Genomic DNA, 27,055 nt, shown 5'->3' with positions numbered 1-27,055 from the left:
TGTAGGAATGGCAACGGGGCGGGGCGGGGCCGGGGACCACACTCCCCATCCCCGATCCCCGATAGTGAGAAATTCCCCGTCCCCGGTCCCGATCCCCGACGGGGACCCCATCAGCCCCCCCGTCCCAGCCCCCGTTCGGGGATCGGGTTTCCCCGACCCCGAAAATCCCCGACCTGTTCATTTTTTTTTTTTAACACAAAAACAAAAAAAATAATTTCAATCGGTTGTATTCAGTAATCTATCATCATCATCAATTTTAAAAATTTCAAACTATTGTATAGATCAACTGATATTGATCTATCATCAAATAGATCAAAACCATAGATCATCAAATAGATCAAAACAGATCTCTTCAAAGCAGATCATTTTCAATCTATTGTATAAACCACAAAGATCATCCCTATTGAGACAAGAACAAAACCATCAACAAATCAACTACACAGATCTCTTTAACAACAACATAGATCATTAACACAGATTTCTTTAACAGATCAACAAATCATTAACCATTTCAACATTAACAGATCAACTACACACAAAACAAAAATAAAATGATAACATAAGACACAGATCAGAGGGGAGGAGGGAGAGAGAGAGAGAGAGGGAGAGAGAGAAACTAGATCTGGTAAATCTGCACCATACTCGATTGATCTGTAATCCCTGGAGTTAATCTGCAACGGTGAAGATCTAGCGAGGGACGATGGCGGATCTCAGTCTCAGATCGGAGGATCGAGTCGACGTCGGACAATGGCGTCGGAAGAGATAGTAGAGGGAAGAGAGAGAGAGAGAGAGAGAAGTGGGTTTGTAAGGGAGAAGAGAGAGAGTCGTAGGGAGGGTGGAGATCGGCGGTGGGAGGAGGGAGATCGGCGGTGGGAGATGGAGATCGGCCGACAGTTTTAAAGAGAGGGAGAGAGAGAGACAGATGGGAGGCAGACAGATGAGTATGAGTGAGTGTGAGGCTTCTGTGTGTGTGAAGAAGTTGATTTATATATATATATATATATATGGTAAAATGGTAATTTTGCTTCGGGGAAAATTCGGGGCCGGGGCCGGGGCCGGGGACGGGGACGGGGCCGGGCCGGGGCTTGAACACTGATCACCGTCCCCGGCCCGAAACTGATCGGGGTTTTAATTTTGAATACCATCCCCGTCCCCACGGGGGTATTTTTCGGGGAAAAACCATTCTCATCGGGGTCGGGGGATCGGGTCCCCGTCGGGCCGGGTTCAAATTGTCATCCTTACGTCTATGTAAGCCTCCATTGTTCTGCCTAACAATAGTTCAAACATTTTGGTGACTATCCGTTGGAATGTAGCCCTTGCTTTCTTTAAGCCAAAGGGAATGGCCTTGTAACAGTACAATCCTCTAGGCGTTGTAAATGATGTGATCTCCTGGTCTAGTTCATACATAGCGATCTGATGGTAACCTTAATACGCATCAAGAAAGCTAATTCGGTTATGTCCTGCCGTCAGGTCCACTAGTTGGTCTATCCGTGGTAGGGAAAAACTATCCTTTGGGCACGCCTTATTGATTGTTTTGTAGTCCACGCAAACACGCCATTTTTAGTTCTTCTTTGGCACTATAACAGTATTGGAGATCCACCTGGGATAATGTACTTCTCTGATGGCTCCTACCACCAGCAAGTTTCCTACTTCCTTCGCCACTATCTCCACGTGGTGGATTGCCGATCTACAAGTGAGCTGAATAATTGGTCTGGCAGTTGGATGGACATTAAGTTGATGGAAAATGAAATTTGGGTCAATGCCAGGCATGTCGTATGGTGTCTAAGTAAACACTTCGATGTTAGAGGTTAAGAATTTCATGACCTCTATTCCCTCAGTGCTGGGCAAAGACGAGCCAAGAAAAAAGAACTTTTATGGGTTCTTTTCATCTATCCTTACCTCAAACAAGTCTTTCACTGCCTTCTACTCAGCTGCTTTGCCGACATCTGCAAACAGTTCATTGCTTTCTAGCTCTTCCACCATCTGAACAAACCCTTTTGCAGCATGGCTACCATTTACTGTGATGAAACACTGCTTCAACATGATTTGGTCTCCTAAGACTTCTTCAATCACGCTGGTTTCGTTAGGGAATCGTAATGCCTGATAGTAGGTTGACGCCACTGAAAGCATGGCATGCAATCATGCCCTTCCCAAGATTATGTTGTAAGTGGAAGGGACCTTCAATACCCAGAATTCCACCTGTTTTGTCATGGTTCCTGCCTTGACTGGGAGGATTATCTTGTCCACTGGCCGCTCTGGCATTGAGTTGAAACCGACAAGAGGAGATGTTGCAGGTGCCAAGTCTTTGTCCTCAAATTTCAGTTGTTTAAAAGTCTCGTAGTACATTATTTCACATGAGCTTCCTTGGTCAATCAAAATCCGCTTAATATCGAAATTCTTGACGCGCAAAGTGACCACCAGCGCATCATTGTGAGGGAAATATAGCCTTGCTAGATCCCTGTTTGAGAAGGATATGATGTTCGTAGCCTCTGTTTTGCCCTTTTTGATGGTGGGTTGTGCACTTAATACCTCTCTCAAGTGCTCAGCCTTTTTTATCATCCCATTGAGCTCACATATCCACTCAGGTTCGACGATCCCATGTATAACGTTGATTATGCCTTGGGGTGGACCGTCGATTGGCATCCTGTTTGGTCTGTTGAGGTCCTAGGGGGCTGGCTGTGTTCCCCCTTCTATATACTGGTCCAGGTGTCCAACAGCCACTAACTCCTTGCCTCAATGGTGTGCAATTTTCAATGAGGTGCCCCTTCTCATCATAGAAGGTGCAACGGGACCTCTCATCATAGCCTCTTTGTGCTTCTCCCAACTTGGCTAGCCGCCGAACGAAGGGTTCATCACGTATCTTGCTAAGAATCTGGTAGATTGGTTTATTGAATACTGTGGTGATGGCAGTGCGGATTCTTAAGTTCTTTTTTTCTGGGTCCTCTCTGTTGGCTCGTCTGCCTCGCCTATTCTGGCTTGGTTGTTCTACCGTGTTGATTTTTGTTGTAGTCTTTTTATCTGGCATCGTTGTTGTGCTAGATTTTGCTTTAGCACGGGCTCTATCTTCCTCTACCCGGATATGTTGATGCACTCTCTTCATTAGGGCCTCCATCGTAAGGGATGACATCATTGTCATTGAGTCCCTCAATTTGTTACCTACTGGTAAACCTCGTTTATATTGTGTGATGGCGAGATTTGTAGGACAATCCCCAATCTGGTTACAAGTTTCCCAATATCAACTGTTGTAAGACCTTAACGTCTCTTTTTCGCCCATGTCAATGGAGAGTAGCTGGTCAATCTCCACTGGCGTCTTGGTATTCGTTCTAAAACTAGTCACGAACACTTTTGCCAACTGTGCCTATAAGGCTATGCTGCCTTCTAGTAGCCTTTCGAACCAGGTCAAACCTAGGTCGCCAAGGCTGGATGGAAACATGATACACATTAGAGCTTCATTTCGCCAATATACTGCCATAACTTGGTAAAAGTGACTTAAGTGCATGTAGAGGTCTGACTTCCCCTCATAAATGGTCAATTTGGACTGGTGGAAGCCTGAGGGTAGTGGCACGTTCTCAATTGCCGGAACAAACGGCGAGCTTTGTAACGTTGCTAATACTTTATCCGTTGGTTCATAAGCAAGGCACGATATTGGCACCCCTACCACGACACTCCCATGTGTCCTTGGGGCCAATCCTTGTAAGGCTGAGACTCTACGAGGGTCGCGAGCCCTAGTGTCCTCCTTTCATCGGGCCCTCTCCTCGAGCACTGTTCGCAGATCCGCTGATCTAGGTAACTCCGTGTGCCTAGATGTTATTTGGTGCGTGTGCGAGGGCCGATAGCTGCTTCCCTCTATATACGACCTTTCAGTCCTCGTTCTCTCAGACCTGGAGTAACGAGTCCTGGAAGTCTTTGATTGAGTGTTCCCTGTTCTAAGGCTCATACTTTTTGCTTGCGATGGCGTGACATGTCTGTCATGATCTTTCGAGTGGTAAGATGGCGTGTTGCCTTTGCGCCCCTCTTCCGTCGCCACCCCTTTTTCCTTTATCTGACACTTCATTATCTCCATGTCTGCCGCCATCCTCCTTATTAACTCGTCTTGCTCTCTCACACAATCCTCCAGAACTTGTGGATCTAACTTCCGCTTTTGTCTTTTAGGACTTTGAGAGCGACGGGGACTGGTGCCCCACCTCTCCCGTGTGTCCCTCCGGGAGTTTCGTCGTTGGGGTTCTAATCCTGCTATGGGTGGGATAGAAGGTAAACCTTCGCGTCTTCTGCCCCCTCCAAGGTTTGCCCATCGATAGCAGATTCCGGTAAATCTTCATTGTGCACCATTGGTTTCAACTAGAGAGGAAAACTCGATCAAAAGGTTTTATTCTTTGTGTTTTCCCACAGACGGCGCCAATTGTACGAGCACGAAATAATCTTCTCGTATAATCCTGTTAATCAAGTTTGTGCTTCCTCCAAACGTCGTCGCTTTACTCCCTGAAAACACAAACGTGAGCTAGCCGGCGGGTGTATGCCGAATACCTCTCCGATACCTAAGTCAGCAAATAGGCAACAGACAAAAGCTCTGTGAATTTGGGAGTCAAAATTGTGATATCTGTCCATAGGTCCTGCTATGAGCTTTTATAGATTCTGTCTGGCACCATCCTAATAGGATTCCAACTTTCCTTATAAGAGTCCTCCTAGGAATCACAAATCCCTGGCACAATCCTAGTAGGACTCTAACTCTCCTTAGCATAGTCCTTCTAGGAATTATTTTACCAAGGATAACGCATATCTTGATAATACCCTACCTACTACTAGCCAAGTGAGATGACTTTCCCCTTTGTCTAGGCCAGTGCAACATAACCAAACTAACTTACTTCGGTCACGCCCTTATCTAAGTAATGAAATAAAGGCATCGGCCGAGCTACACCTAGTTCGGCCCTCTATCTTACCAAATGCCTCGGCCAGCCCTTGGGCCTAGTTTTAGGTAGCTCGGTCAATGCCTTTACCCAGTTTGGTACTCAGATAAAATGGGACCAAGCTACTCGACGTCTATACTCCGACCTTTTAGTCTGGCCCAAAACAGAGATTAAAGGATTGTGGCTCGACCCAATTTTTCGTTATAAATTACCCTCTCATTTGATATTTATACTTTTAATCTAACCCAACTTGCTCCACTATTAAATTAATTAAGTAATTATAATATATTAATAAATATTTGTTGATTTTATTAAAATTTACATTTGTGATGATATTTGATTGAATTTATTTTTTAAAAAAATCTATTTATATACGAAATCTTTCAATTTATAATAATATTAGTATGTTTATTTAAAAAATGTAATATGTGATTGAATTTAATTATAAAATGTTTTAATTCTTTTTAACATATAACCCGATGGGTGGATTTGAAATTTATAATTATTTTTTGGACTGGACTTAAATAGAAGTAGAGGCCCGATGTTAGGTCCGAACTAAATTTGGGCAAACACAAAATCTTTTATTATAAAGTGTCGGTTCAACTCGATGAATGACCAACCCTAGTCTAGACCCACGAAATTTATTATAGATTTTATTTTTATGATTTGAAATAAAATTACTTAAGTTATTAATTGAAATATTTTTTTAATATCATTAAAAACTGTTAATTGACTTAATGATTTATTAATAAAAGAGGTAATTTATTATAAAATTAGAAACCTCAGAGGATGGAAAGTAATTTCTACAATCACAGAAAACGATCTATATAAGCAAATCTCAAAACGTATTTTTGTAATTTTTTCTTATTTTTTTATAAACATTAAAGTGTTTTGGAAAAATGGAAAAACTAACTTTTTGACTTTTTAAATTTATTTTAAAAAAAATATAAGAAATAATATGACTTAAAATGAATTAAAAATTAAGAAATGAATTTTAATCAGTTTACCAAAGAGGCGATTGTTATTTTGGTGTTGTATATTAGGTGATGATGGCTTTGCAACAAACAAACAAACAAATAAAAAAATATATTATCATGAGTTATGCATTTTACTCTGCACAATAATTTAAGGGCAAATTACATATATCTTTCTTGATGTTTGATTAAATTACAGATATTTTTTTGAAGTTTTATAAATAACATTCTGTCTTTTAAGGTTTGTATTTTTATAACAATTTGTCCCCTGAGATTTAAATTTCATAACAAATTACTCCTTAATTTGTTATGCAAATATAGCATTCAGGGAAAAATTTATAATTTCTCAAACTTTAAGAGAGTATTTATAATTTAGTCAAACCTCAAGGGAGTATATGTAATTTGTCCATAATTTAACGAGGGAGTATGTGGAAAGGTACTCATCTCCAAACGTGTTTGTTTTAGGAAAAGCAAGTGGAAAAAATTTAAAACAAAAAAACCTTTAAGATTTGACCTTAATGTATCAAATTTTAATTTTTTTAATTGTTTTGAGTAAAATTTTAAAATGATATGATTATTAACTATCTATTCGTATTAATTAATTATAACTAATAAAAAAATAATTTAGGTAACTTAAACATTTTTTTCTCCTTCATTAGTAATGACAACCACCTTCCATCTTTGTTACCATCCATCATCATCACCTCCTCCTCAACCCACTATAGGGTGTTTATAAAAATTGATAAAAAGTTAATTTTTTAGTTTTTTTAACTTTTTTGGGACTTTTTTGACAAAAAAAATCTGACAATTTTTTGTGTTTTTTTTTAAAAACTTGGTAAAAAGTCAAAAAATTAATTTTTTACCAAGTTTATAAATTGCTCCTTTTATTGCCTTAATCCTTTTACTCGTTCACTACTCCTCGTCCTATTCCTTAGCTCACTGTCACAATTTTCATTCATTTTCTAATCCATAGCCACCTTTGACGTCCAACAGCATTGTCAAAAAGTAGTTAAATTGTTTAAGTGATTGTTTAGAAAATGTTAAATAAGTATATTTTATTTATTTTTTACAAAAATATATATAAAAAAGTAGAGGTAAGATGTGATTCATAAAAATAAATAATTATATTTTTTTTATTTTTTATGAAATGATGTGTAAAAAAATAAAGATGTAATGTAACCCAAAAAAGATTAAAAAAAAAGAAAAAAGAGTTAATATAGCACTTTCCAAACAACCCTTTATTCAATGATCCATTTCTAAAAAGTATATTCTTTAAATATTTTCAAGCAAAATTCTATTGGAAATCTTAAGTATATTACTTTTTCTTTATTCATTAATATTAAAATTTTAATTAATTTTATTTATTATTTTAAAAAATAAATTAGCAACAAATTTTATATATTTATATATATAATTTTGTTTTGGTTGCTCATTCTACCCAAGCCCACTCAAATTTAATTTGAATTTTTGAATCCTCACTTAATTAAAAACTATGTTGTTCAATCTTTACAAAAATTTAAGCTTGCTCAAGTTGTTTGGGTTGAGCTCACCTTCTAGCAAGAGAAATGAAAGTTACATGATTAAATTTGTGATAAATTAAAAAATAATAAATAAATTATGATAAAATTATGAAACTTAAATTGTAAATTTCAATCTTCTTTATTTTCATAATTTACATACAAAAATTTATTTATTTATATTATTTTATATAAAAATATGTTATTAATTTTTTTACATGTCATGCATAGCACGAGTTACTATTAGTTCTTTTCAATTTAAAAATTACAATAAAATATTAAATAGAATAAAAATAAATTTCTTACAAAATAAAAGTATTTGAATAAAAAAAAAGGTGAAAAGAAAATTTAATATGGTATTTTCATTTGATCTAAAAATAATTTTAGATGAATAATAAATTATCACCTATAATCCCCTTCTTTTTTTTTAAATAAAAAAAGTTTAACAAACTATCACTTTTAATAAAAAAATAATAATGTTTCTTTCTAATTTATTTTGGAAATTTGAGCCAAAAATATCTTTATTCTTTATTTTAATTTGTTTACAATTGAGATTAAAAAAAAAAAAAAAATTTCACCATGTTTGACAAGTGCTAAAAAAAGTTATGTTTTGTTCTTTTGTTAAAAAAAAGTTATATTAAAAAATATTATTGTACAAATCCTTATAGTTTAGAAGGATATAAATTGTTTTATAAAATTTAAAACAAAAAAAGAATTTTTTTTGAAAACAATTAATAATTTGAACACATTTACTTAAAACAAATTATATTTAAACGAATAATATTATGACATATCATTATAACACTTGTGAATATTAATCTCATTCTAATTGTATAATTTGAAGAAAAATTTAAATTTGAAATTTTATTTTATAATTTAATAAAGGATGCAAAATTTAATGAATGAATATTGATCTCATTTCAATTATAGTAACATAATTTAAGTGAGAATTCAAATTTGAAATTTTATTTTAATAATATAAAATTAATTTATAGACCAATCATATTGTAAAACTTATTAACAGAAATTAAACAAAATTTTAAAAAACAAATGAGGAAAAAGAATTGCAACCTTAAACCTTAATGAAATGACAACATTTGTAATTATAACAGTATATAGATATATAGATAAATCATTATTTAAAACTTATAAATTATGGGATAAATCATTATAATTTTAAATTTAAATTAATGGATTGCTTTTCATATTAGTGCCCCTCAAATTTAAATTTTGAAATGGATTAGTATGTTTTCTATTTTTTATGTTATATATTTGATATATTTTCATTTGAAAGTCATAAATCGAGAGATATTTAAAAAAAAAAAAATTGAGAGCTATAGAAGATTTTTTAAGCATTTAAAATCAAATAATTAGAAATTTTAATTTGAGATATTTAAACTCCCACAAGAATTATGGTCAGAAATCCCTTTTTACTTGTATAATATATTGATTGATATCACTTTATCTCTTTATTTATGAATTTATATATATTGAACTCTTCAATTATAAAATTTGTATATATACAATACACACTTAAAATGGTGGGCTGGGGGGAATCTAGGAGTTGTAAAAGTGTTGCATTTTTATAATTGAGTGGGTTAAAATGTACAAATTTATTGATAAGAGGACTAAAGTGGTATTTGTTAAAAGTTGAACAGGTCTTGATGTAATTAACCTTTTAGTTTTTACATCATTAGTGATTTTTTTTTTATAAATATTTCATAAGTTTTATATTTTTAACTTCTTCTTAACTAGATAAAACTTTGGGGTATTTTTTTTAAGGTCCTTGATATTATGATTTTATAGTATAAAGGACATCAAATATTTTCATGATGTCTAAGGTCCCTCAACATCAATCCAGAGAAAATTGGTCCAGAGAAAATTGGTCTAGAGAAATTTCAATCCAGAGAAAATTGATCCAGAGAAATTTCATCCAAAGAAATTCTGAATTTCTCTAGATTCAACCCAGAGAAAATTCAAATTTCTCTGGAAATTGTGAATATATATATATATATAACTATGATTGCCAAGGTGTGAAACATTAGAATTGCTCTAAAGCAAAGTGACCATTCATTGACCAGTGACCATGTGTTTAGCAGTATCACAATCATACTCCCAGCAAAAGTGACAGTATTGAACACTAAGAAATAGAAGATTTTTGGTAATCGATGAGAAGCCGATATAAGATCTTTAAAGCTTATTACTGCCAACTCAACACCACGGTTTTCCCGTGGATAAATATTTGTCAAACTGAACAGACATGAGTAGGCAGCCCCGGCTAAGAAGATGAAGACGACCAACAACACAGATTTGGTCATTGATTAGAGAGATAAGACCATCATTTCTATCAAACTTACATCAATAACTTGCCTTGAAAGAAACCGGTCAAAATTGAATCCAGAGAAATTTGAATTTTCTCTGGGTTAAATCCAGAGGAAATTCAAATTTCTCTGGACAATCATACTCCCGGCAAACTGAACAGACATGTGTAGGTAGCCCCGGCTAAGAAGATGAAGATGGCCAACAACACAGATTTGGTCATTGAAGAGAGAGATAAGACCATCATTTCTTTGAACTTGGGTGATTTTGGGATTGGAGGTGGTGGTGGTTGGGGATGATGGTGTGTTTGGATTTCAAAACTTCGTAGTGCATATCCTTCTTCGGCTCCAGCTTGAAGAAGTAGTTGACTAATATCATTGTCAATACTATCAGAGAAATTTTGGTTAAGGAGGTCTAAGGCTGTGAAACCTTTTTTGCACGTGATGGTCTTGTCCTCCGCCGACTTCTTCTTGCAGATCATGCAAATGGCGTCTCCGTCGCAGGGGAGGTTGCTAGAGTGCGCCATTGGAGAAGGAAAGGCAGGCCGGGTCGCAGATTCGGGCGGCGCGGAAGTCTGCGACGGTGGCAGAGCGGAGGGAGAAGTCGGAGGAGAAGGTGTTAAGGAAGAAGCTCAAATCGCAGAGCTGTTACAGTATTTCAGAAACAGAGTGATGATGATTACGTTTCCGATCACGCCACCGATTCAAGCTGAGGACAACGTGGATAGAGAGAGGATGGGGTGAGGGACCTTAAACTACAAAAGAACAGATTGTGGACCTAATTCATTACTAAAAGTTGGATAGGGACCTTAGACCGATTTTCCCTAAAACTTTTAGGTTCTACTCAACTAGAGGTTCAAATAAGGAAAAAAAAATTTACAAAAAGAAAGAAAAAATCCACTAAAGAGAGAAAAAAAAAAATCATTTCTTTTTTGTTTTTAATAATTTTTTTTTTAATTTTTTCAAATTTATTTTAATTTTTAGAATCTTGTACTCGAGACGGATTGAAAGTAAAAAAATTGGCACATTTAGATGAAAATATAAAAATAAAATTTTTAAAATACTTTTTAAACCTTTTTAACTAGATTCACAAAAGATTTGTTTTGACAAATAGTTAAAAAGTTAAAAAATTATTATCAAAAAATTAAAAAATTAATTAAAATAATCACAAGTCTTAGGAGTGGTTTGAGATGATCTAAATAATTGTATTTTTTGATTTTTAATGAAATATAAGTTGGGTATGAGTTAAGTTTGAATTGATGTGTTAGAAAGATACTATGACTTAAATAAGATGATGTGATTTAAATAGAATAATAATTTTTTAATTTTTTAAGTATTTTAAATTATGCCAAACAAGATCTTAGTGAAAGTCGTTAATGATGAGTTTCAATGTCTGCTCATCGAGTTTAGTGGTATTAGGAAGGAACCATCATCTACTGTACTTTGGCGAGGAAGCTATTAATCTGTTTAATAGCTTTCAATTGTATTATGATTTTAATTAGAAGTTATTAATCTGTTTAATAGTCTTAGGAAGCTTTCAATTGTATTATGATTTTAATTAGAAGTTATTAATCTGTTTGATATACCTATTAATTATGATTTTAATTGGAAGCTAACACTTTCAATTAGGAAGGAACCATCATCTACTGTTAAAATAGATTATATATTATAATTTAATAGATTATATATTATGATTTTAATTAGAAGTTATTAATCTGTTTGATATACCTATTAAATTATATATTTAAGTTGCTGAGTAGGGTTTGTTAAATAAATTGTGAAGTAATTTTTTATTTAATTTTTATTTTTTGTTATTCACTATTTGTCTACATTTCTCATAAATAATAGTAATAATAATAATAATAATAATAATTTGTAATCCATTTGGGTCTTTTTTTTATTTTAAAAAAAAATAAAAATAAAAAAACCTAATAGTATAACCGTAAGTTAACATGTCCACAATAGAAATTGGTAATCAGAAGTAAGGGGTGAACAGTTTCTCAGAATTAACTTTTTTGAGTATAAATAAGTTGTTAGAATCAAAAGCTGTTTGAAATAAATTTAACCAAATAGTCCAAAATAATTTTTTCAAAACAAAAAATTATAAGTTAACTCAAAAAATCCCAAACAAACACCCTCATTATTTGGTGATTTTAGAACAACCATTCATATCAATCAATACATAAGTGTTTTTGTTGTCTCTCATAAATCAAATAAAAAATAATAAGTTTTACTGTATTGATCAATAAAAATCAGATTGAAATATCACATAAATTTAGGTCAAGTTTGACATTCTTAAAAAAAATTTAAAAGCTAAAAAGTTACATAAAAAGCAAAAAAGACATTATTATTCACAAATAAAAAATATTAAAAAAATATTTTATATATATTTACACTTCAAATGCACAGCAGCTGATTATTTGCTGTCTGACAGGCATTTGCCCCGAAGTTTGGGGCCAAAAAAAAATACTATATGTAAAGTCACAAAAATGTTGGGTCCATGGAGGCCCACTAAGGACTCCCTTTTGATAATCTGAACCGTTTAACATGTAAAACTCGTCGATTAATATATTTCTGTAAAAAATCACATTGATCGGATATCGTTAACTATATGATCACATCAGTTTTGTATAAATAAAACGAATGGTGTGATAGTTAATTGTTGAAAAAAACTAATCTGATTATATAGCTATCGATATCCGATCAACGTGATTTTTTACAGACATATAATGCTCGACGAATTGTACATATTAAACGGTTCAGATTATTAAAATGGGACCCATGATGGCCCCACGGACCGACCATCACTGTCCAAAAGTTATTTATCCCAAAGGAGTTGATTATTTTTTTTGTATACACAGGCTAGCAGCCGAGGCAGCCGTACAATCAATAATTAATCTTCCACTACACACTTTATTTATATAATTTTTTATTACATATTTTTTCATAAAAAGACAAAAAGTTAACTCAAACATCCATATTTTTTTCCTCATCTTTTTAGTCCAAAAAGATAAAAAATGCACTTATTTAGGACACCCCAAACAACCCCTTACTAAAAGACGATCAAATAATTTCTCTTTAGTTAGCGAGGTACATGGGTAAAGTGGTATACTTCGGACTACCATCAAGACATTATTTTTTTTGGTTTCAGAAAAGTTTAGGAGGAGGGGAGGTTATCCCATTCCAGGACTAGGGAAAGCGATACGCAATATTACTCACCAACAAAGTATTGCCAGTAGCGGAACTCGAACCTAAGCCAAATGAGTGAGGGGAACAAACCTTACCAACTAAACCAACCCTTGTTGGTAAGACATTATTGTACTAGGTGAGAGGAATGTAATACTTTCAAATTTATTAATTTGTATGGGTATCATTATATCATATCATATATAAATTAAATTAAAGGCGGTGTTTGGTGGAGACTTCCAAATGCAATTTTACCTCTTGGTTTTAGTGTGATATTTGGTTGGAATTTTCAAAAGTTGATTCTACACTCACTTTTCAAAACACGCCCATCCGGTCATTCTCCCGGACGTCCTCTCGAACGTTCGGTCAGTTAACTGGAACAGTGTTTGTGTTTTTTTTTTTTGGCACCTGTTATTTTTATAGTTTAAATAAAAAATATTTTTAGAATTTTTTAAAATTTTTTATGAGTATTGAATAGAATTTTAGGTTGTGTATTTGATTAAGAGTTGTAAATTTTTGAATCAAATATCATATGTCATATCACTCAATTCAAACTCTTTTTAAAACTTATAACCAAACAAATTTTTCACACTCAAATCATAATTACAAAACTCACAAACTCAAAATACAACTCTATTATCAAATCATTATTCTAAAACTCTATCAAACGCAACCAAAATTTTTATTGACAAAATATGTGAGAATGCTATGTATTTTTTAAATAGATTAAAATTAACCTCACCATTATCGTCTCCTCCCCATCACCATCTTACCACCACAATATAAAATTTTAAAGAAACATTTTGAAAATTTTAAATTTCATCTTATATATATCAAACAACTTGTTTTAGTTTAACATTTAAATTTTTATTAAAAACTTTTCAATTTAATAAATTTAACATTCAAATTTTAATATTTAATTTCTTTAATTTTCAATTTTATCAAACACCACCCATCTCAATTTATGTAGATTTTTCCTATAGAGTAAGTTCTCTCTAGCAAAGCCTGTGAAAAGTTTGGGCTATGAAGGATAAATGGAACAAGAGTGAGTGAGGCCGTGAGCTATTTCCGTTTTTAAAATTTGGTCCTCATAATGTAAATTCATATCCCAAGAAGTCTTCTCTAGAAAAAATAAAATCTTCCAAGGAAATTATAGGCTTTTATAATTATAATTGTCCATTTCATAAAAGTTTGGGTGGCTCAACATGCAAATATTAATCAAACTTTGAAAAAATATCCTAAAACATAGATGGAATCCTACTTTTTTAAGAAAAATTATTCGGTAGTCTGGTCAAGTTCATGTAGTGCCAAAACTTAATTTGTATTGATTAAAATTGGAAGACTCATTACTTTTATATTGATTGTTAAGAGATAATAAGACAAATGTCATAAGATGAATAATATAGAACATTGCTTGAAAACCACCAAATAACCTCTCATTTTTTAGGGGTCATGGCAGAATTGAACAATTTTTTTATGATTTAGTTATGAATCAATTCTAAAAGTTTTATGATTCAATTTGATTTCTAAAATTACTGTAAAAACGGTTCTAATTCTCGGTTTGATCTCATAATCAAATCAAACAAATCCATAACATTTAGCTATTAAATGCCTACCCAATAGGTGTGAAGCGCGTGACCATCTTCTTTATTCTTTTTCGAAAAAGTGACCATATTTCTTTACTATCGAGCCTCTATATAAAATTTTATGTCATGATAGACCGAACCTATTAGATAAATTCCCCGCCTTTCTTTAACTACCAAAAGCTTGTCCACAGCAAGCAACAAGAAAAACTTGATTAAGTGGTTGTTTAGTTTGGTGATCAGAGCAATAATTACTAGAGCAAGCATATGTGTCATTGTCCTAAATCCTAACTCCCAACTGCTCTCAACTATCAAAACATACAACAAAAAACTGATACACTTTCCCAACAATCCCCACATTGCTAGATTTTTGTCAAAAATAGAATCCACTTGCTTTAAGGATTTTTGTTTTTTAAAAACAAAAAGATAGTCTCCTCCAATTATAGCAATATACAAACACATATTATACACAAGATGTTTTAATTTCTTTGCTTTGAAAACTTTAGAAGATACGTTTAAGTACCTTCACGAAAAATGACGCAAATTACAAATATAAAAATGTCATAAGTTACATTGACCCAGAGAAAGATTAATTTGGTGGATTAGACAGTTCTTTATGAGATTTAATGTCTGAATTTGAGTCTTATAAATACAACTTCTCTTTCTTGATTTTCCCCCTCCTACGGATTGTATAAAAAAGTAGTAGGTTTCAATTTTTTGAATCTAATTTTCTAAAAATTGAGTTTTTTTATTTTTTATTTTTTGTGTTTTTTTTATTTTTTTTGTTTTTAGTGAATATTTTTAAAATTTTAAACATTTTTTTACTTTTTTATATGCATCTTACTTAGATGTATCTAAAAAGTAAAATATTTTAAAAAAATAATAAATACACAAAAATATGAAAAATGTATTGAATTTTCGTATTTTTTTATATTTTTGGTATTTAGTGAATTTTTTAAAGATTTTTTTCATAAACATTATACTTTTTAAGTATATTTATGTTAGGTGTACCTAAAAATTAAAAAAAAATTATTTAAAATATTAAAAAAATTCAGTGAAAACAAAAAAATATATATATATGAAAAAATAAAAAGTGTCAATTTTTTAAAAAGTGAATTTAGAATTCACAAATCAAACAAGCTAGATAGTTTTCGAGACTTATGTTTTAGTATAACCTTACTTAACCCTTGATTAAGGCATATTGTTACTAGTGGTGGCAATTGTACATCTAAACTTTTAAGCAGTTTAACCAATGAGGATTGAATTAAAAAATTGTTAAGTAATTACTGGATGTAAAGTTTTAGCAATTACTACTAATTTTAGAGGCATTTTGAGGGGGGGGGGGGGGAGAAGGAAATTACCATTAAGTGGTAATTTGAAAAAAATATTACATATCAGTGAAAAAGATTATAATTATAATTATTAATATTTATAAATTTCATCATTTTGTAATTAATTTTTAAGTTATAAACTGATATAAAATCCCCCTCCTCCCCCCCCCCTCCCAAAAAAAAAGAAAAGAAAAAAAGAGGGTGACAAAACTTTCAAATTGTGTCTTATATTATAGAATATATTAGTGACTATAGGAAGAATAAATCACCCCTAATTAAGAGTAATGCTAGAGACCCTAAAAGTTTTTATCAAAGTTTCTACCAAATGTTTCACACGGGTGTGAGACTCAAATTGGTAGAAATTTTGATAAAACTTTTAGCATTTCTAGTATTTTTGCTAATTAATGGGTTGGTAAATGATGGAACAACCCAGTTCATGAGGAAGTTATCACATTATCTTAATGATTTCAATTACTTTATTGCATGTATGCTATCTTAAATGGTATATTCTTTTCATGTAGAAGAACATACTAGGAGGCTAATTACCCCCTCATGAGGTCAAACAAATTCTAAGCGCGGGGTATATTTAATTAACTAAAACTAATTACACCAAACTTCATCCAAACATAATGATATAAAGTATGTCTTAAACAGGTAATTGATATGTAAATCAAATTTTTACATAGAAAGATATGTCATCATATGAATTTTTAATGCCTAAAGACAAATCGTATATATGACTCATAATTATAAAAATATTACTATCACACTGTTTTAAATAATTTTTATCTAAAAAAATTATTTGTGAATGATTTTTAATTTAGTAATTATCACATGGATTCCCAAACAATGGGATGAGGGAAGTGAATTACTGTTTAAAATTTTAAGAGCATCTCCATCTGATATATCAAATCTAATGTGGTAGTCTAACAACTCTATTTTGACATAAAGAATGAAATTCACTGATATACCCAAATGTTAAGTTGGCATTTGGCATGAACTCAACGTGTCAAAATTTGACATGTTCCATGTTGATGTCAAATGTTGAATCCATCCAATAAAATAATTTTATTTTTAAAAATAATAAAATAATAAATTTGTTATATTGGATGGAGAGTTTCTATTTCAAATTGACATATGATAATTTGCCACCTAAATTTTCAAAAAAAATTTGATACACCAAATTTTAAAAATTTGGCTGAAGGTGCTTTAAATTAAGGGTTGTTTTGGAAAGTAAATTAAAAATTAACTTTTTGACCTTTTTTGATTTAAAAAAAAGAAAATATAAAAAAATTGAGAAGTAATCATCATGTTTGGTTCCATTTTTTAAACCTATTTTTTTGAAAATTTTGAAATTTTTGTTTGGTTATTTTGAAAATGGGATAAACTTTTCAGAATCTTAGTACAACTTTAGGATTTTTATAATCCTAAGGACTTGAGAATGAGATTTAAGGTTTTTAATTCGAATCATTTCAAAGGGTTAATGAAAGTTTATTTGGTCATTAATTTCAAGATTTCGAAATTAGTTAAGATGTATGTAAATTGAGCCAGACACCAAATGTCAAAAAAAAAAACAAAAAATCATAACCATAATATAATAGCAAATGCCACCATCAAAGACACCGCCACAAAATTTAATTTTGTGAATTTTCCCGAATATAAGAACCCACATTTGCTAACCTGGTGAAGTTTTGATTGATTTTATTTATTTATTTTTTAATCTCAGTGACCTAAATTTTGGGCCATGGACAGTTGTTTTTGACGTTGGTTGAAGACTACAAGGCAATAGGGTGCTTGATGTTTTTAAATTCGGCCCATTGATTTTAGAACTTTGGTATATAGGGATTGTTGGACTATGGGGCTTCATTATTATTTTTACTACTTTTTCTCCATTGTCAGCCTACTAAAGGCTGGTATATTCAAACCAAAGGCTAATGGTGCAGTGAAAAATACCGGACATTAGAGGTCAACCAAGTTCAATTCTTGGATTCTAATCTCGGAATTCCCTTCCTCCATTCCTCTTTCCTTAAATTTCAATTTTTTTTTTAAAAAAAAGAAAGAAATGTACGTAAATAGAAACAAATCAACTTAATTATGTTTTCATGAAAGTACAAGTCAAAGCAATGGACAGCCATGACATAATTCTTACTTACACGAAACACATGCTCATCTGTACATTTATGAAAATATAATTTTTTTTCTCATTTAAATGCATTTTATGAAAAAATGACTAACCCTTTTCTTTTCTATGTATATATCTATATAATAAGTCACAAAGGTTTTTGAATTTATGTCAAAAATGTATGTGAGATACATTTTGATCCAATGGCTGAGATGAATCCTAAAAATATATTAAGGGTGCAGATCAATTTGATTCCCGCTCAAACCTTCTCTGCTCTCTCTCTCTCCCACATCTGCCCAAGTACGTCTCTACAACTCCCTCCCTCTCTCCCGCAACTGTCCCTCTTATCTCTCTCTCACTCATTATTCTTCTGCTTTAACAGACCCTCTTCCTCCTCAACGATAGGAATTTAATCTCTCCCCCGCTTAAACAGTAAAGAAAATAATCAGGGAACCTCTTCATAGTGGCCCTCTAACTTCATGTTAAATTGCCTGCTTTGAACTTTCTCATTATCCACTGACCCACTAATAACTTATCAGAACCCATGTGATTTTTGAATTTTGGATACCCATGTTAAATTGGTCATTGCCTGCTTTGATTTTTGATTAGTGGATACCCATGTTAACTTATTAGAAAGTTCACATGTGATTTTTGATTTTGGAAAGTTATTAGTGGATACCCATGTGATTTTTGATTTTTGGATACCCATGTGATTCATCATTGCCTACTTTGATTTTTGGATACCCATGTGAACTGACTCATTTTTTTATTTTTATCATTTGAATACTTTCTCATTATCCACTGACCCATGTTAAATTGCCTGCTTTGCCTGCTATGATTTTTATCACATTTGTTTTAAAAAAAAAATAAATGATAAGCATAATTTTATAATAGACTCTTCATTTCTTAACGATAAACATGATGAAATTAATTAACTTATTTTATCAAATTCAAACCAATGGTAAACTCTACGAATCAAATTATGCCTTTCCAGTTAATACCAGGACTGAAGTAAGCTGCTATGGGTGTAATTTTGTGTTGTTACCTTGAAGGAACATCTCAAATAATTGATTATTATGCATATACAATTATGTCATATTTTATCAAATTGAAACCAGTGGTAAACCCTACAAATCAAATTACACCTTTCTAGTTAATACCATAACTGAAGTGAGTTGCTATGGGTGTAATTTTGTGTTGTTACCTTCAAGGAACATCTCAAATAATTGGTTGTTATGCACATACAATTATGTCATATGGCTTGCTTGCATAATGTTTAAAGGGCCACCACTTTCATGGGCCCAAATTGAGAGCTTAACTCAGAAACTTTTATATTTTTATCATTGAACAAAATTGTTTTCATCATCTAGAACAAAATTATTTTGTTTTCATAATTTATGTATGCTCGACAGATTTGATTCAATATCTACAGATTTTATTTACATACAATGTATGTATGGTCGACAAAATTATTTAGTATAGAGCATAAATTTTTTTTCTTAATAGTCTCTACCATTTCTACATCCAAAAACTACTCTCTTAATAGTATGGTCGACCATACATACATCCAAAAACTAGAGTGAATTTGTTTTTTAACATCAAAATAACTGTCAAAAATAAAAATTTGACCTAATTCTGTTGTATGTGTATTTTTTATTTTTATTTTTATTTATTTATTTTTGTTCTAATTTTGGTTCCACATTATGTCATTTACTTTTCACTACTCGTGAATTGCAATGTGCGACATGGAAATTGCTCTCATTGTTGTTATTATTATTGTTTTATTTCGTTTCAGGTGTCGTCTTTCAATCGCAATCTGAATTCTGCAAAATTTCAATCAAGCATTTTTGGTACTATTGTTCCTGGTAAGCCATCTTCCTTACAGTTGTGTAATCCACTGTTTCCTCTTTGTGCAGTTGATATTGATGTTATTTAGACTCTTCCCATTGTTATTTTGATGTCCTAAAATGCTTAACAAAGCCAAGATAGTTAGGTTTGTGTGAATGCATTTAACAGAGGGACAACGTTAAAACTTCTGAATATATTAAATGTTGAAACTTCTTAACCCCATGAATTGAAACTTCTGGGATATTTATGTGTTTCTTTGAATTGAATTAAGTGAATTGAATAGTATAGCATATTGCTCTGTGCACCAGTTCATTTTTACACTGCCATAACCCCATGAATAGAGCTTCAAGCCCATGACCCTTGCTTTGAAAGGCTGGGTCTCTACCAACTGCTATTATACCCAGTGTGTTAGTGTTCCCCTTCAATTACTATGCATTTGTCTACACCATTAACATTTATTGTATACAGTTTTTATTTATTATTATTATTATTATTATTATTATTATTATTATTATTATTTTATGGTTAATTGATGGAATGCTTTCAATATATTTCAAGGAGGAATTTAAGGATGAGGAGATGGTTAATGTGAAGTCATTACACATCCGAAACTTTCTCTAAAGTTGAGTTTGTTGGTTAGTGCTTTGTTAACCATCACCTCCATCGCCTCCGTCTTCGCTTCCTTCATCTACCTTCTCAGCTTCTTCACCCATGCTTCTCACAACGCCTCCTTGCTCCTCCTCTGCTTTCGCTATTGTTAATTGCGCCGCCCCTTTCTGTAAATTGTCAAATCAGTGGTTTCTGGTTAGATTCCTTCATATTAGCTTGAATTAAAACTCAGCGATTGTTATCGTGCGGCGTCGATTCGACGCGAGGCGTTGCAGAGGCTCTCATGGAGGTCTCTCTGATCTCTCTGATTTCTGTTATTTGTAATTTTTATTTTTGTTCAAATTTTATGTTGTAGATAGAACATAAAATAAGATAGAACTATTTTATCAAATCAGTTGAGTAATGGTTTGTTGAATAATGGTATGTTGGTGTTTGTTGCTGGAGATAGAACTGCTTTGCTGAATAGTGGTTTGTTGGTGTTTAGCCATTTAAGGTGTTTTTTTATCTATCTTAAGTAATCTATGGTTTTTCAGGATGTGGGCCGATTTTTGAATTCAGGCTCTTAGGCAGGTGGTTGTTTTAGATAAAAATGTATTACTTTGATCTATATAGCTTTCCATTCACTGGAAACAAAGGAAAACAGATGAGGATGTGAAATTGAAAATTTTAAAAAGAAAAAAAAATGCCTTTCTTGGCTAAGTGTTTGTGTCCATCTTTTTCACCTAGAATAAAAGTGATCATCTTTATTTACTTACAATATTCTTTTTATTTATATGTTTACTTACATAAGTTGTTGATTTACAGATTTATCTCTTACTATGTTATGCTCTAATTGCTTTGGTTGCGGGGGCTTATCTGCATATCCTCTGGAATATTGGAGGCGGGGAAGCATTGTTTGGCTACTCTCAATCCCTCCATATGAAGAGGTAGGCATCTCTTTCTTTTGTGTTTTTTTGCACTATTTGTTGTCATTTATTTGTTTTGCATACATGATTTTAATTTTGAGGGTTTCACTCTTGATGGCGGCTGCACTCTTTGAAAGGGCTTCAATTAGTCCACTGATTGAATTGGCTATTGAAATTGATCCAAGGTAAATGTTCGTTCTATCTACTCTTTTACTTTTTTAGTGGTTTTGATAATTATTTGTAATTGTGTTTCTTTCTTTTGGTTTCGTGGGTTGTTCTATTAGAGGACTGTTCCTGCAAACCCTAACAAGAACAGAGTCTTTGATCATCGAACCATTTTCTGGTAATTGTGGAAAGGGGCTTCATTTCTTTGACATTTGAGCCTTTGGGGACCTACATCGTGCTCTCTCTCTCTCTCTCTCAGGTGATTTTTGTTGATTTACATAAATAAGTATATGTGTGTGTGTTTGTGTGTGTCAAAAAATATACCTTTTTGTTATATAGGTTTGTTCGGAGATGTGTTTGATGAATTAGCTCTTCACACAACTACATAACAATCTTGAACTACTACTTTTTTCGTGAACCGTATAGTTATATGTAAATGAGGTTTGTTGTTTATATAGAATTTTATATGTTAGCGCTTCCCAATTTGATGTGTTAGTTTGATGCTGAATAATATTGGGGAGCAATTATGTGTGTATTGTTTAAATGTGTTTTCAAATATAATTATTTATTTATTTTGGATATGCAATGATCTGAGACATAATTTTGGATGTGAAGAATTCATGAACAAATGGGAGAAATGGGGAATTTCTAGGCAGGAGGGTTTTTGAAAAATGTATCAATGGTTGAGATCAATCTAAGTATACCTACCAATCAATTCTTAACAGTGGTCAGATACCGATTATTCTTTGTTTTTCCTTTTCCCCTCCATTTTCTGTCTTTTGTTTCCTAGCTCTTTTTTATTTTTTAGATAACTGGATGAAGAATTCTGTTCGAAATCAAAATTACAGCATTGATAGGAAATTGATTGATTGGAATATAGGGAGAAACTAAGCCTAGGCGCGAAACACTTTTCTGATGATGGTTTATCAGACAGACTTACGCCACTGGGACTCAAGTATGTGTTCCAACTCCAAGGTTTATTTGGCAACACAGCTGTCATTGTTGTTCATTGTTGGTTTTCAAATAATTTCTTCTTATATGTGTTTTTTTTTAACTTCTTCTTCTTTTTTTTTTTTCAGTTGGCCTTCTATGTGTTTTGTATTAGCCACAACTGGTTGCATATGAAATGCTTGATAAAAAGATTCAGTCAGTTACTGACAGATGTATTATCATGTGCAACATGTCTCCTATTTGGAACTCTAAAACCTTTGTACACTTGAGAAAAGTCTAATTTCTATATTCAAACATATTATTGTGATTTGTGAATAAGGTACTGCAAATCCAAAGAAAAATCAAACACTAAATTTTCATTATTGATGAGTTCGGTTTTTAACTTTTACATTTGATTCATCGTTTTTAGATTTATAGATGTTCAATTAGGTGATTTTTGTGTAGTTAGTTCAGCTTATAGTTATAGTTATAGTTAGTTCAGTTTATAGTTATAGTGAGGTTTTGAACTTTTAAAAATTTGTAGTGGGTTTTGTAATTTTTAGAATTTATGTTTTTGTTATGTTGTACACAACTTCAGACAATAAAGAACCAAATAAATGAGAAAATTTCTAACCAGACTGAAACAAAGGAAGTGTGAATACCGGAATTTACTGTCAAAATTAGTTTTTAAAGTCTCATTCTGGTATTTGTATTAATGAAATTGCCTATTTGTCGTGATTCGTTAACGGTCAATAGAAATATTAACTTGAAATTTTTGTTATTTGGTTTATAGTTGTGCAACTTGCTGTCACTAGAATGTTGTGTTGAACTTTTTGTCCATCTCCTTCATGACCTTAAGGGGCTTCAAGGTTATGTACATTTTTAAGGTTATGTACATTTTTAGGGTTATGTTAGATTGTTTATGGGTCATTTAGATTGGGCTCCATACTCTTATTATTAGGATTCCATTCTCCCAAACTCACAAATTTTTGAATTAATCTAATACATTTTATTTGAATTCCATTCTCCACAATTAATTACAACACCTCCTCCATAATTAATTAAAATCATCTCATTTTCTCTCTCATGGCTCATTTGTTTATTAAACCCATCCAAGCACCAAGAACTTTTTAATCCACCCGAGATATAACCGGATCTATATTTGAACTGGTAGTGTATTTGGGTTTGGATTTGTGATTTTCATTAAGTAAGTTATGACTCTCATTCAAAGCTCAAACTTGAGCAACAATGGAGTTCAAATAGGAAGAGAGAGATGTAGAGGAAAAAAAGAGACAGCTCTCTGCCAAGAAAACCCACTTAGGTCTGCTTTCCTTTTCCAAGAATAGTGTTGTTTTTATATTAAATTGATAATCTATATAATAAGTCACAAAAGGTTGGGATTACAATTATATTAAATTGATAATTTATTAAATAGTGTTGGGATTACAATTATATTTTAATCCCAATATTATTAACACCGTGCCTTCAGGTACGGGCATATGCTAGTATATATATATATATATATATATATTAGCATATCATCTGTATTATGTACGAGATAAAATAATATATTATTTAATAAAAATATGATAATTATATTTAATTTTTTTATATTATGTAAAATAAAAATTAAACAGAAGCTAGCCAATCAGGATTTTTCTAATTGTTTAAAATTAAGAAAATCAAAAAAATTAGTATGATATTGATCATAAGGCTTCTCACTAAAAATATCATTTTACTTATATAAATGAGAGTATAAGATTCACTTTATATAAGTGAAACAATTCACTTTTTTCTTCTTTTCTCGATGTGGAATTATAAAATAAAAGTTAAATGAAAGGTAGTCAATGGAGATTTGCATAATTGTTTAAAAGTTAATAATTGTTTGGATGAGAAGTTTATTTCAAATCAAACAATCTTAGTCGTTTAATATTTAATTAGGTCAATATTTAATTTATTTCGAATAAAACAAATTTAACCAATAGATTTTGGTAAAACCGCTAAAATCGCAGTTAAACCAACGAATTAATCAAATCGAAAACGGTTCACCCTATCGGTTAGGCCAAAGGATCAACCAACTTATACAAAATTAATTAATTAAATTTTTTAAATTTTATTTTAATTTTAAAATTTAAACTGTCTTGAACTAAAACATACACAACATTACAATAATGGGAGCATAAGATTTATATAGTGAAACAACTCATTTTTTTCTCCTTTTCTTGATATGGAATTGTAAAACAAAAGTTAACAGTTGTTTGGACGGAAAATTCATTTCTAATCAAACAATCCCAGTTGTTTAATTTTTAATGAAGTCAATCTTAGTTTATTTCAAATCAAATAAATCTACACAATATATTTTGATAAAACAGTTAAGTCAAACCGAAAACGATTCAGCTTAATCAGCTAAGTCAAAAGACCAACTAATTTACAACAAAATTAATTAATTAAAACCTTTAAATTTTATTTTCAAATTTAAACCATTTTGAATTGAAATACGTACAATATTATAATATTAAATTAGAGTATAAGATTCACTTTATATAAGTGAAGCAACTCACTTTTTATTTCTTTTCTCGATATGGAATTGTAATTATTTTAAAGTTAAATATTATGAGAGTTTCAAAATCTCATACAAAATTATTTTTAAAATCAAAACATCTATGTGGGATTGTATAATAAAAATTGAATGGAAGCTAACTAATTAAGATTTTCTTAATTATTTAAAATTAAGAAAATAAAAAAAAATGGTATTGATTATAGGGCTTCTCACTAAAAAAATGGTATTGATTAATGGGAGCATAAAATTCACTATATATAAGTGAAACAATTCACTTTTTCATTTTTTTCCTGATGTGGGATTGTAAAATAAAAGTTAAATAGAAGCTAACTTATGGGAATTTTCTTAATAGTTTAAAATTAAGAAATTTCAATAATTTATATAAATTGGAGCATAAGATTCACTTTATATAAATAAAACAATTCATTTTTTTCTTTTTCTGTTTCTTTTTTCTCAATTTGGGATTGTAAAATAAAAAGTAAATGAAAACTAGCCAATGAGAATTTTCTTAATTGTTCAAAATTAAAAAAATTTAATAAAATGCTTCTCCCGTAAAACTCCCTTTATAAGATTCATTTTTATATAAGTGAAACAACTCACTTTTTCTTTCTTTTCTCGACATGGGATTGCAATTATTTTTAAGTTAAATATTATGAGAGTTTCAAAATCTCATACAAAATTATTTTTAAAATCAAAACTATGTGGGATTGTAAAATAAAAATTAAATGGAAGGTAGCTAATAGGGATTTTCTTAATTGTTTAAAATTAAGAAAATCAAAAAAATGAGTATGAGATATTGATCATAGAGTTTCTCACTAAAAATCTTCTTTTGCTTATATAAATAGGAACATAAAATTCACTTTATGTAAATGAAACAATTCACTTTTTCTTTCTTTTTCTGATGTAGGATTGTAAAATAAAAGGTAAATAGAAGCTGGCAAACGGGAATTAGAGAGGCATAGTTTAGGTTTATGAATTTATCATACTCGATTATTTTGTAAACTCATATGCATATTAAAAATAAAAAAAAAATCAAATTCATTCTAAAGTCATGCTCATGTGATTTCAATATATTTATCTTTAATAAAAATATATGATCTATTTATAAAATTATATATATTATTTATTTTTCAAAATTAAATATAATGAAATTACGTGATTATAAATGATAGTCTCGCTCAAAGTAAATCGAACTTTAATTTGTTCAGAATGCTGCTAATAAAAATTGAAAATAAATCAAAGTCAATCAATTGACTTTTTCTTCTCTTCGACATATGCCTTGTTACATTGTCATCTATGTGGTCATAATCGTGGAATTAACTTGCATCATTGCATTTGGAGCAAAATATTATTTTAAAAATATAATTAACTGTAATCATGTAAGCAAGATGGACCCAATTGGGGGAGGTGGGTGATGGTCTTTAAATTTCGAAACCCTTTTATCATAATAATAATAACGTTAATTATTAAAAAAAGCTTTTAAATTATATAAGTTTTTTTTTTGGGTGAATAAAATTATATAAGTTAGCCTCTTATTAGAGAGACATATTTTTACTGTACAATTTGGTGAATTATCAACCTAAACTATGATAAAAGCTTCCAACTTAAACTATCCCAACCTAAACAATTCACTTTTTCTTTATTTTTCTGATGTGAGATTATCAAATAAAAGTAAGTCAATGGAGATTTTCTTAATTATTTAAAATTAAGAAAATCAAGAAAATTAATATGAGATATTGAAACTATCACAAAATTCCTCACTAAATGGGATGATAGTATAAGATTTTAAGATTTTTTTTATATGAGTAAAACAACTCATTTTTTCTTTCTTTTCCTGATGTGAGATTATCAAATGAAAGTAATTATTTAAAATTAAAAAATCAAAAAAATTAAAATAAAGATGTGAAACTCCTAAGAGATTTCTCACTAAAGACTATTTTCCTTATATAATATATTTTTTCATTTTCAGTGTTTGATTAAAAAAAAATACAGCATTGGGTAGTAATGAATCAATCGTGACGGCTTTCAAACACAAGAAGAATTTTTGTTAAAAAATTTCATTAGTTTGAGGAAGGTTTTAAGGAATAAACTCTTAAAATATTA

The 27,055-nt window shown here is 31.1% G+C and overlaps 1 protein-coding gene across 1 annotated transcript; it reads right to left on the bottom strand.

The window, feature by feature from the left end:
- Positions 1-1,923: 1,923 nt before the first annotated feature.
- Positions 1,924-2,643, bottom strand: LOC145791971 (uncharacterized). Its single transcript, XM_082872436.1, has 2 exons — positions 2,221-2,643; positions 1,924-2,100 (listed from the first exon to the last, which is right to left on the bottom strand). The coding sequence occupies exons 1-2, from the start codon at positions 2,641-2,643 to the stop codon at positions 1,924-1,926; spliced, it is 600 nt and encodes a 199-aa protein (XP_082728562.1).
- Between the last annotated feature and the right edge of the window lie 24,412 nt (positions 2,644-27,055).

Source organism: Camellia sinensis, chromosome 5 (genome assembly GCF_055761805.1).
Source record: "Camellia sinensis isolate YWXY chromosome 5, ASM5576180v1, whole genome shotgun sequence".
Lineage (NCBI taxonomy): Eukaryota > Viridiplantae > Streptophyta > Magnoliopsida > Ericales > Theaceae > Camellia > Camellia sinensis.
Note: the sequence above shows the minus strand (reverse complement) of the source record. Positions and strands in the feature narration are given on the sequence as shown.

Coding starts and splice junctions, on each gene's coding strand:
- LOC145791971 (XM_082872436.1), bottom strand. CDS start 2,643: ATGCCAATCGACGGTCCACCCCAAGGCATAATCAACGTTATACATGGG. Junction 2,101..2,220: donor AGATAATCCTCCCAGTCAAG/GCAGGAACCATG, acceptor ACCTACTATCAG/GCATTACGATTCCCTAACGA.